Below are 12,930 nucleotides of genomic sequence, written 5' to 3' on the forward strand. Positions count from 1 at the left end.
CTCACCCAGCGATGTAGTTTAGAGTATTGAGTACTTTGGTTAGTCTTTCAACCCTAATTGCAATGTCCACTAATAGCCATAAACTGGGTCCACCACAATATCTTAAACTTTGTTCTTAATTTCTTGAATGACAACTTGTTAACTGACAATGCCTTAAACATGATACTTTTGATCAAGGGCATGTGACGATTAAGGTTGGCTGGGCCAAGAAAGTCACCCATCTCTGGAACATTGAAGTCGAAAAATTGATGTATGTCCAAATACACCTTTGCTTATCAGTGGTTTTTGTGGAAAAGTAGATATTTTTCTCTAGATTATTAAAAAGAAAATATTAAGCTTACTCACAGAAGTATAAAGCTTTGCAAGTCCAAAATGAGCAATTTTGATGGACAATCTACGTCAGTGTCCCAAATTCAAGGGAGTTTTGAAATTCCAAAAGTTAGGAATAAGGTGATGGACTAATAATTAATTGAGAAAGTTAGTGATTAATAGGAGTTTGCAACTGTAAACAATAATTAAGTAAAAGGATAATATGAATATCACAGTCCGTAACTTAAATCTTAGTTACAGACACATCCTAACCACAGATTCCTAATTCATGTTTTCAGGTCATCTTGAAATGCAGACGTAACAAATTTCATAGGTTGCAACAGTCAATTTTTGTACAAAAGAGGTCAGTGTATATAAATGTTGATCATTAGAAGAGACACCAACCTCATTAACCCTTATAGAATCCAGTCTATTACCAAAATATTGAATATTAGCGGTCATAAATTAGTAAAAAAAAAAAGAGAAAAAAATAAAAATCCGAAGAAAATAAATCGAAAAGACACTAGTCCCCAACAACGGGGCCTAAATTTGATGGGTGTCAAACCACCAAAATTAAAATTGCTACTCTAAAAACTTAAATTCAACTGTAGTGGTGAGTAGGGTCGTCTCTTCAGGGTCTGCATGATTTATTTCCTTCTAACACAAGAATTAAATGGGGTTTTGGAAAATTAAAATAAAAAAATCAGTTTAACTAAAAGTAATCAAATGAAAGAAATTTAAATTAAGTCAATAATAAGTAAATTCTAGCCAAAGAAATAACTACGGAAGTGGTTCATACAACTGTTCATCGGTGCAATAATTACTTCATTTATTTGTTAATAAACAGGTTATAGTTGCCAAACACGCGATGATAACCAGCTTTTCCTTACAGTCTCAATGGTTAAGGTACGCCTATTAACTACTTTCCTAACCAAAAAACAACTCTAGGTATGCCCATAGAATTTAATTTCTTGATTATATTAAAAACTAGAAAAGCCCTATTCTAATCAATAAACACACTACCGGGGTTTATTTAAATTAGATCATATATTTTTCTAATACAAAACCAATCACGCTAGTCGCCACTAATTTAAGACAATTAAACAATTACAGATTTAACTATCTTAACTAATACTAGATTGTTAGGTTGAATTAAATATCAAATCCTTGATATTCAAATAACAAAACAGGTATGAGAAATTAAATCAGAAAATATGTGAATACTAATGAATAAAAGAAACAGATAAAAATAATTAGATCTGATAGTCGTAGAGAACAAAATTCTTCGTTAACCCTTGACTAGAATAAAAAATTAGCCACTCATCGTTGGGAGGCAATCCGCACAATTTCATTGAAGGAAATACGCGCCTGGCAAAAGAAAAAAACTAAAGAAAAGACGAAAAGCAAAGCGCTCCGTTGTTCTTGCTTGCTGCTAAGACTAGTAGTATCTCCTCTCTTGGGACCACGGACGAACTTTTAAGGTCACGAAAAGCAGAGTCCCTTCTCCTCATGTTACTACTTTTCCAAATAAGTACTACTACTAGTACTAGTACTTCTAATTTCCTATGAAAGAAATATTCCCTAAATTGATAAAAGATAAATCAAATCGTTTTCCAATACAATTTGGAAATATGCCTTTTTAGGTTTTCAACTTGAATTGGGAAACTCTCATGCGTAAATCCCAACTTTTCCGGGCTTGCAGGCTAGCTCTAGGCACGACTACATGAAAAAGGGCTAAGAGTCTTCATTAATCCGCTAGTTGACTATTTTCTTGCCATATTCCTGAAATTAGCACCAATTGTCAAATATAAGTATAATCCATCAATTATTATAATAATTTGGCCGAAATCAAGGAAAAATATACATAAATTTAATAGTAATTACGCCACCAATCAACGAGTAAGGGATGAGAGGGAGGTCCCTGAGCAAGGGATGACAAGTTAACCTTTGATTGTTTAACTAAAGGGAGGTCTAGTTCACTGCAAATTCGAATAAATCAAACTAATAACTAGTTATTCTTTTGGGTAATTTATGCCCGTGGCTAAAAAAAAAAAATATGCCGGTGCCCAAAAACTGTCTCTATCATCCCCAGGCCCTTGGAACTAAGAAAAAATCTCACCTCTATGCCTTTTATTATGTCTGAACTAAGGACTTCCATTTTCTCAGTTCGTACTAGTGAACACTATCAGAAAATAGTGTAAACGTGGCACCAGAAAAGTTCTGTAAATATGGGGCAATAATTTCTTTAGCTTGGATGTTCTGATTTATAGAGTTCTAACCGTTCGAATGTAGTTTCGAGTAGTGAAGTTGATAAACAGAAAATGATCTGGCTCAATATGAATTAGCAGAGAAGTATGGGTACGTATAAAAATTTGTCAATTTGTAATGGCTTTTTTTTTATTTTAATTAACCACATAAAAATGGTACATCTAAACAAATGTGTAAGATATCTTAAAAGTGCCGCCAAACCAATGGCCGCCCTAAACCACTGTAGATTATTAAAAAAATCTATGGAGATAAGATAATTGAGAGAGTGTCCCATGCATCGAAATTGATCTCATAAAAAAGATTAATATTATCATTTTTTAAATGTTATTTGAGTGGAATCTTAAAAGTTGGAGAGATCACGTCGTGTACGTAATCTGATAAGGTTACAACTTGACAAATCTTTTTCATAAACTATGATACAATCAATGAATGAGGTAGGCTGAAATAATAAACAGCTTGAATACTTATCTTCACCTACAGCAATGTTTTTTTTTTTTTTTTGTCGACACAGGGGTGTCCGGGTCAATCCTTACGGGACCCGACTAATCCCCTGCGGTCCGAGTCCGGCGCCCCAACCCGGTCCGAACATGTTAAGTGCGCGGAGAAATCCAGCAGAACGGAGACTCGAACTTGTGACCTCAAGATTCACTGGTGAGAGGCGCTGCCGTTGGACCATTCACACGGGGCCAGCAATGTTTAATTGCATGTTTAGAAAGTGCATTTGGACGAAATCTAATCTAATCCTTTCACACTCCCCATTTTCTTTGTTGATTCGAGATTTGCATTAAAGATTGTTCAAGTATCAATCACTGGTTGTTTTTCTCCTTTGGGCCATGCAAGTAAATTGACAACACTGAAAATTTAAAGACTTGCGTTCAAGCTATCATTTCGTGGCTTTACAATTGGCATCCACTTGATGTCCTATCATGCAGCATTTTTCTACTAATTTAGTTACTATTTTTAGAAGTGATCGGGGGATAGTGGAGTCCATAATTGTACAGAGTGATTAGAATGACCTGGTGGACATCACACGTTTCTGGTTCTTTTACTGTGCGGTCTGCTGCATAGAAGCTCCGGAAAGTCAGTGCCTGGCTTTGATTTCAGTGTGGATGTAGTGCCCTTGGAATCGACAAGAGTGTCTTGACACTAAAAAGCAATAAGAAAGCAAAAAAAATAAATAAAAAAAGAGACACCACTATATTTATGGGATTCAAGAAACTACAAAACACTCAAGAAAGTGTTCAAGAACCAAAACTACCTGATACTAAAAAATAGTGTCCTAAAATATCAGTTTATTTATAATTACTTAAAATTATAGTCTTAGAGTTTCAAATATATTGGTAAAAATTACCATCATTTTTTCGAAATTAAAGAAGAAATTAATAATTTAGATTGTAAAAGAATTTGTATATCCCCTCCATAAAACTGGCCTTTTTCTTATTTTTTGATCGTAAACGAATATATCAGTTTATCAAGATATATATAATAATGAATCTGTCCTCTGTTAAAAAATTCACAACCCAAATTTACAAATGCAATTTGGAACCTAGTAGGGTCACTAGATTTGTAAAATTATAGTTAGATCATCAAAATTTTGTGAATCTAATTCCACGCATAAAACTAAAAGATACCTTGGTCATTGATTTTGAGTTCAAATTCTTATATTTCACTGATAATGACTTGAACTTTATGCTATTAGCCTATAATGATAGAAATAAGTAAGTATCTTGATCGTAGACCATTGGTGTCTTTGGATACATAATTTATTTTGGATATTAAATTTGTTGTATTATAAACACATTCTCCAACCTTTTTATATTTTCAACTGTCTTCTTATTGCACATAATCACAACACAAAAAAGTAGCATGCTAATTATTAAAATATTTTTTAAAATAATTTTTATAAGTCACGTTTTTTTAATGTTTTCATTTCATTTCCTTTTGTCTCTGCAGAAACTGGAACATGGGCTGCTGGGACTTTTATACATATGGTAGTTAAGATTAAAGTAAATTTGAACGGGAGAGGTCCTGTCTTTTACACCTATGATAGGTAAGTTTTTCACTTTTCTTCTATCCCGTTTAATAATGCTAGAAATTGTTAAGTATTTTGATTGTAGAGCATAGGTGTGTTTGGATATATAATTTTTTTCCGAATATTATTTTGATTGCATCATTAAAATGTACTATTTTTTATTTTTTTTAAACTGTTTTTTTTAATCTCACATTAATCACAACACAAAAAATATAGTGCGGTAATTATTAAAATAATTTATTCAACTATGTTAGTACTTGGAAAGATGTACCAAACACCAAAGAAAATTGGAAAATTGGTATCATCCGGAACCTCCTTCAAAGTATCCTTGAAGCTAATGGGGTTAGGTGGATTGTCATAATAGATCATAGATGAAACTCCAGTGTGAATTGTAGCTTCGCTGCAGTGCACTTGATGGTTACAGCAATAAAAGGTACATTATAGATTTACCAAAAATAATAATAAATTATAATTTTTATAAGTCACGTTTTTAAATTTCTTGCTGCATATCCTTTTGTTTCTGTAGAAACTGGAACGTGGGCTGCTGGGACATTTGCACCAACGGTACGTAAGCTTAGAGGCTCCGTCTCCTTAAATACTGGTACAAGGCGAAAGCTTAGTCACCAGGGCGAATCCACAATTCAGTGAACATAGAGTAGAATCTGTAGTTAGTAGGCCGGTGGGATCTTTTGAAGTGTAGTAGTAATATGGATTCTTTAGCAGAAACAACCAAGAACCAAGTTGTACTAAAAGAAGAAGATGAAGAAGAAGAGCACTTCTCGTACGCCATGCAGCTAGTTACCTCCGCAGCGCAGCCCATGGTGTTGCTTGCTGCCATCCGGCTCGATGTGTTCGAGATCATCGCCAGAGCTGGTCCCGGTGCTCAACTCTCGCCTTCAGAAATTGCGGCTAACGTGTCTTCAGAAAACCCAAATGCCGCTGCTATGCTGGATCGAATGTTGCGGCTTCTGGCAAGCTACTCGGTGCTCACCTGCTCCGTTGCCACCGACGTGGATGGCGATCATGAGATCCAAACGCCGACAAGAGTGTATGGATTGGCGCCGGTGGCCAAGTTCTTTGTACAGAACAAAACAAAGGGAGGAGGTTCACTTAGCTCCCTGCTGGCTTTGCTTCAAGATAAGGTCTTCATTGACAGTTGGTGAGATTTTCACTTTTCTTTTATCCTGTTTAATAAAAAGTAAAAACAAAAACTCCTATAGTTGAGATTGCTCCTTTGCTCTGTTTTAAAACTCGGACCGGACCGGTCGGTCGAACCTGTCGAACCGGGAACCGGCCAGGTAGCCGGTCCGAGTCATATTAAAAAACCGAAAATTTAAAATTCGGTCAAAGCCGATCAAAAACCGGGTTTGACCGGAAAAAAATCGATTTTTCCGGTTCAACAGTAATTTTTTTAAAAAAAATTCAAACTTTTTAATATTATGTTTTGACCCCCTAAATTGTTAAAACTTATTGATATACCTCAAATATTTGATACTTTATAAATATTGTCCTAAAATTTGATGTTATTTTTCAATTAAATTCATAATTTTAATTCTAAACTTGTTAATATTTATTAAATAATATAAATTGCTACTTGATTGTTCTAATTTCTTTGTATTTTCTTATTAAATATATTTGAAACATCAAATATATATGAATATACCTTTAATAATATCAATATATTATTAGATATTATATATATAATATTTTAATTTTTAAATAATTTTTATTTATGACGTCATCCGGTTCGACCCCTATCGACCCCCGGTCGAACCCATTGACCCCTGACCCCTGACCTCGGCCGAGTCACTATCCGGTTCGGTTCTGAAAACATAGCTCCTTTGTGGATGCATAGTGCCTGGTCCAAAAGCGATTCACTACCCTAAGAAACTCCATCGACCCCTCTTCTTTTGTTTTAACGTGGAGTAAGAATAGAAATGAACTTGAGGTAGGGATTATTACAATCATGATTGGCCAAGAAAAAAAATGCACGGCTGAGATTATGAGTTGGGAATAATTTTTAACAATATGTGTGGATCCCACCAAAATATATACTGAACTTACACCGTGTTTAAAATGATTAACATTGTAATCCAATTCATTTACATCTTGTTGAAATACACATAACCGGTTAGGAACTGTTCCGGCCGCTAGTCCATTAAATATTATCAGTGTCTGGGAACAAAAAAAGAAAAACAAATCATTCCTTTGCTTCTAACTATGCCTTGACCTACAAGTTGTAATTCTAAGATGCACGTAGCCATTTTGTTAGTGATGGTCTTTATTCCTCTGCAAAAGGATTACTTTTAGAGTGATTTTCTTCTAGAATCTCTACTTCAACCTCAACTACCTCCAAAATCCATGATACATGATCTCAACATATATATTCTCAAGAATTTGAATAGTTTTCTCCAACTGTTCATCTGTTTGACAAGACAATTCTTTTGTAAAATATCAAATCCATAGACTATTATATTTAAAGTAGCACACTGATTACTCAAGACAACATTAAACTGATCACGGATTTGATGTTATAGACCTATAATAAATTTTGTTCATAGTTTTCATTGTGAGTTCACGGGTAAACTGTATGGATGCTTTTCTTCCTTGCATGTATTTAAGAACAATTCGGCTTGTAAAAAGGTCTCCATAAAATATGCTTTTGGACCCAAAATTTAGGTACCAATTAGAAGATGCAGTTTGCAAAGGGGGAGATCCGTTTCACAGGGCGCATGGTACACATGCATTTGAATTTCTTGGAAGCGACCCCAGATTCAATGAGGTATTCAACAAGGCAATGATCCACCACACAGCTATCGTCATAAACAGAATGCTTGAACGGTACAAAGGTTTTGAGCACCTCAAAACTTTGGTAGATGTTGGTGGTGGTCTTGGAATGAACCTCAATATAATCACAACTAAATACCCTAGTCTCAAGGGTATTAATTTTGATTTGCCACATGTTATACAACATGCACCAGCCTATCCTGGTATAATTTTTGCTCTTCTCCATTTGTTGCTCAGTTATGTCTGCTCTTTTGCTTCATTACCCTTTAATTAACAAATTCAAAATAGCATGTGAGAACAAATAAAGAAACAGATGCAGAGATTTCAAAATAATCTCCGTTAAATTGCAAAACAAATGAGTTAGTTTTGGGGAAGAAAGGCACTTACCATCATGAGTTTTATAATTTTTTTTTTTTTGGAATTAAAGAAGTTTCAATATGTTGTACGACACACTGTTATACTGAATCACAGGCTTCCACAAACTATTGCTTGAAAAGAAGAATTGTTTATTCCATAATCCACTGCATTAGAATAGGATTTTTTTTTTTAAATCTGTAATCCATTACCTTCTACCCTTAATAAGGTAAATTTGCAGGAGTTGAACATGTTGGAGGAGACATGTTTGAAAGTGTTCCACAGGGGGATGCCATTTTTATGAAGGTAAGTTCAACTTTGAAGGAAATCTTATTAGAAGTCAGTCAGTCACAACAAATGCTATCTTTGAACAATATTCTGCAGATCTTTTCAATCTAATTATGTACAGTCCTTCTCTTTTGAACCATATTATGCAGATCTTCACAGTCTAATAAGTTACCCAACTTCTTATTTGAGTTGCATTTATTTTTACCACTTTAATCAATGAACATTTAGTTGTTAGGCAACAGACGCTTTAACTTTAAAGGTTACTTACACACATGGTTCAAAGACTCGGCCGAGTTTGAAACTCAGCCGAGTCGTTACCGTCTCGGTCTCTCCCGATACGATTCCGAAATACTTGACTCACCGAGACGTCATCGTGAAGGGTTGAAACGGCCGAGTCACACCGAATCATCCCGAGTTAACTTGAATTTTTATTATTTTTACTAATTTTTAATTATCTTTGTTTATTATATTTTTTACAATTTTTAGAATATTAAATATTTTAAAAATTCGCATCTCGCCGAAACCGCGATTGATATGTCGAGACCGATGTAGAACGGTCCGGACCGCGACCGCGACTTTGAACCATGTTTACACATGTATATAACACTCTCTCTAACTTTAGCTATACTATATGGAATTTTAAATAATCAGGAAAGTATCTACAGATCAGGTGAATACTTATAGATTAAGGGATAGGATAATGACACATTAGAAATATTAGTAGTTGAGAGTGATCTATAACTCTCAAGATCATAAAGTCTGTCATCGTCTTATGATGCTTTGTAAAAGGAGTGCCTTTTGTCTGGAATACTCACAGACAACATCCATCAATACTTTTGTAGTGGATACTTCATGATTGGGATGATGATCATTGCTTGAAGTTGCTGAAAAATTGTTACAAGGCTTTACCAGACAATGGAAAGGTAATAGCTGTTGACGCAATTCTTCCTGTGATTCCTGATGATAGTGCACGCGACAAAGCTACTTGCCAAACAGATCTTATAGTGGTGACTCAATATAAAGGAGGAATTGAGAGATATGAAACAGAGTTTCTTGCCCTGGCTACTGCTGCTGGATTTAAAGGCATAAGTGTGAAATGTTTCGTATGTAACTTGTGGGTCATGGAATTCTATAAGTAGATGACTAGTTCATGGGGCATTGTACTTTAAAACCTTAAATGTTGTATGTTGAGTGATTGTTAATGTCATGGTGATCATCTGCAATCTACAGCGAGGAAAAAAAACTGCAATAGTGACCTCGTAAGAATAAATTTAAATATTGTTTTGTTTCCGAATATGATAATTATGATGGAGCTAAGGCAAGTATGATTTAGGTGTGGTTGGGTATTGTTATTTTACTTCATCCATGCCTTAGCATACTCCAAAAGACATGAAAAAAAGTTTTCTAATACAACACATTTACGTAAAAGTGCACTATCTTAAGTTCCTAACTATTAAAAGCGCCAAACGCTGAGGAACAGTAAAAGTGGCGTCCTCATGTGATCTGCCGGTTCTTTGGTGATTTTGTGCAGCCTTAGGGGCAATTTCGGCGGGAGGTTTCCCTTGCTGCCTGCTTCTTTCTTTTGTTTTTTCCCATCTCCCATTTGGTGTTTCAACCTGGTGCTGCATGTAGGTTTTTAATGCCCCCAAGCCACAATTTATTTTGGTTTTGCCATGATGAACCACAATTTGTTCCTGTTTTGCCATGGCTTGAGCCTAACATATAAAAAAAAAAAAAAATGGTGCCTGGTTTTGGACTGATACTACCTTTTCTAGCCATTAGGAAAATATAAATTTAGATTAACATTTTAGTATGAGTTTCGCTCCAAATTTCCTCTAAATTAGTCACCAAAAAGCCTGCTCCAAATTTTGTCTACACTCCTAACCAAAAAAAAAAATTACAAAAGGTCCTTGTGTGGCCACTTCTACAACACTTTTTGCACAAATTCCAAAACAAATTTCAGTATAATTTTGTTTGAAATTCAATTGAATATTTTAATACCAATTTTGTTCGAAATTCTTCTACATTACTTGAAAAGGAAAAGATGTATGGTGAGCTTTGTCTACATTCCTGACCAACAATAAATACATAAATAAATAAAGGGTCCCTTTAGTGCCCACTTATACAACACATTTTGCATGAATTCATTGCTACTACTTTTATGCATCATTTAATTACTTGCATGAAAAAACAAAATTTTAGTATAATTTTGTTCTAAGTAAAAAATAATAATAATACCAATTTTGTTCAAAATTTTTCTATATTACGATAAAAGAAAATGAAGTATGGTCAGCTTTGATTACTTGCATACATTTTAAATAGTCAAAAAGTAATAATAGTAATAGATGATTAAACAAACAACATATAAAGTCTTGGTAAAAAATAATGGTGAGCTTTAATTACTTATATACATTTTAAATAGTGAAAAAATAATAATAGCAATAGATGATTAAACAAACAACATATAAAGCAAAATTTATTATTTCCTACTTGTTTCTCCAAGTTTTTCCCTTCCTTAAATGGCTTTTTTTTCCTAACTATTACTTTGTATTAATAAACATAACGTAAAGAAAAATTCTAGGATAAATTTTGTTCCAAAATTTTCTATATTAGTGAAAGATGCTTGCAATTAATGAACGTAATCTAATAATCTAACAAAAAGAATAAGGATACTTTTGCTCCAAATTCCTCTATATTAGTGAAAAATTAGAAGCTTCCTTGATTGGTTACTTATTTAATGCTCTTTGGATATATTAACTATTACTATTTTTATGCACCATTTATTTATTTCTTCGTTGCTAAAAAAATAATAATAAAGGGTCCCTTGAGTGGCCACTTATAAAGCACTTTTTGCACAAATTAAAAAAATTAGTATAATGTTGTTCCAAATTCAATTGAATATTTTAATACTAATTTTGAAATTCTTCTACATTATGGAAAAGAAGAAGATGTATGTTGAGCTTTGTCTACATTCCCGACCAAAAACAAAATAAATAAATAAAGGGTCCTTTTAGTGTCCACTTATATAACATTTTTTGTAGGAATTCATTGCTACTATTTTTATGCATCATTTAATTACTTGCATGGAAAAAATAAAAGTTTAGTATAATTTTGTTTCAGATTCAATTGAACATTTTAATACCAATTTATTCAAAATTTTTCTATATTGCTAAAAAGCAAAACGAAGTATGGTGAGTTTCAATTACTTGCGTACATTTTAAATAGTCAAAAAGTAATAATAACAATAGATGATTAAACAAACAACATATAAAGTTTTGGTAAAAAATAATGGTGAGCTTTAATTACTTATGTTTGTTTTAAATAGCCAAAAATAATAATAGCAATAGATGGTTAAACAAACAATATATAAAGCAAAATTTATTAGTTCCTATCTGTTTCTTTTAGTTTTACCCATCCTTAAATGGCTTTTTTCCAAACTATTACTTTGTATTAATAAAAATAGCGTAACAAAAAATTCCAAAATAAATTTTGTTCCAAATTTCTTAATATTAGTGAAAGATGCTTGCCATTAATGAACATAATCTAATAATCCTGTTTTGCCATGGCTTGAGCCTAATATATATATTAAAAAAAACATGGTGCCTGGCTTTGGATTGATTTGACTTTTTTTAGCCATTAGGAAAATATAAATTTAGATTAACATTTTAGTATGAGTTCCGTTCCAAATTTCTTCTACATTCCTCACCAAAAAATCTGCTCCAAAATTTGCCTACACTCCTTACCAAAAACAAAATTATAAAGGGTCATTGTGTGGCCACATATATAACACTTTTTGCACAAATTCAAAAAAAAAATTAGTATAATATTGTTCCAAATTCAATTGAATATTTTAATACCAATTTTGTTCGAAATTCTTGTACATTACTGGAAAGGGAAAAGACGTATGGTGAGCTTTGTCTACATTCCTGACCAACAATAAATAAATAAATAAAGGGTCCCTTTAGTGTCCACTTATATAACATTTTTTGCACGAATTCATTGCTACTAGTATTATGCATCATTTAATTACTTGCGTGAAAAACAAAATTTTAGTATACTTTTGTTCTAAGTTCAGTTGAATATTTTAATACCAATTTTGTTTAGAATTTTTCTATAGTATTGAAAAAGAAAATGAAGTATGGTGAGCTTTAATTACTTGCATACGTTTTATATACTCAAAAAGCAATAATAGTAATAGATGATTAAACAAACAACATATAAAGTCTTGGTAAAAAAATAATGGTGAGCTTTAATTATTTATGTACATTTTAAATAGCAAAAAAATAATAATAGCAATAGATGATTAAACAAACAATGTATAAAGAATAATTTATTATTTCCCGCCTGTTTCTCTGAGTTTTTCCCCTCCATAAATGGCTTTTTTTCCTAACTATTACTTTGTATTAATAAACATAGCGTAAAGAAAAATTCTAGGATAAATTTTGTTCCGAATTTTTCTATTTTAGTGAAAGATGCTAGCTATTAATGAACATAATCTAATAATCTAACAGAAAGAATCAGCATACATTTTGCTCTTAATTCCTCTATATTAGCGAAAAATTAGAAGCTTCCTTAATTGGACACTTATTTAATGCTCTTTTGATATATTAACTATTACTATTTTTATGCACCATTTATTTATTTCTTCATTGCTAAAAAAAATAATAATAAAGGGTTCTTGAATGGCCACTTATATAGCACTTTTTGCACAAATTCAAAAAAATTTAGTATAATGTTGCTCCAAATTCAATTGAATATTTTAATACCAATTTTGTTTGAAATTCTTCTACATTACTGGAAAAGAAGAAGAGGTATGGTGAGCTTTGTCTACATTCCTGACAAAAAATAAATAAATGAATAAAGGGTCCCTTTAGTGTCCACTTATATAACAC

The 12,930-nt window shown here is 32.7% G+C and overlaps 1 protein-coding gene across 2 annotated transcripts; it reads left to right on the forward strand.

Moving 5' to 3' along the window:
- Positions 1-5,118: 5,118 nt before the first annotated feature.
- On the forward strand, positions 5,119-9,332 carry LOC113722739 (caffeic acid 3-O-methyltransferase-like). 2 transcript variants are annotated; one of them, XM_027245983.2, is made up of 4 exons: positions 5,119-5,768; positions 7,289-7,599; positions 7,992-8,056; positions 8,881-9,332. In XM_027245983.2, exons 1-4 carry the CDS (start codon positions 5,317-5,319, stop codon positions 9,175-9,177), a joined length of 1,125 nt encoding a protein of 374 aa, XP_027101784.2. In that variant the 5' UTR covers positions 5,119-5,316; the 3' UTR covers positions 9,178-9,332. The 2 variants fall into 2 exon arrangements, with proteins under 2 accessions (XP_027101784.2, XP_071904374.1); XM_072048273.1 differs by having other exon boundaries at positions 5,149-5,768; positions 7,980-8,056.
- Positions 9,333-12,930: the final 3,598 nt, after the last annotated feature.

Source organism: Coffea arabica, chromosome 5e (assembly GCF_036785885.1).
Source record: "Coffea arabica cultivar ET-39 chromosome 5e, Coffea Arabica ET-39 HiFi, whole genome shotgun sequence".
In the NCBI taxonomy this organism is placed as follows: Eukaryota; Viridiplantae; Streptophyta; class Magnoliopsida; order Gentianales; family Rubiaceae; genus Coffea; species Coffea arabica.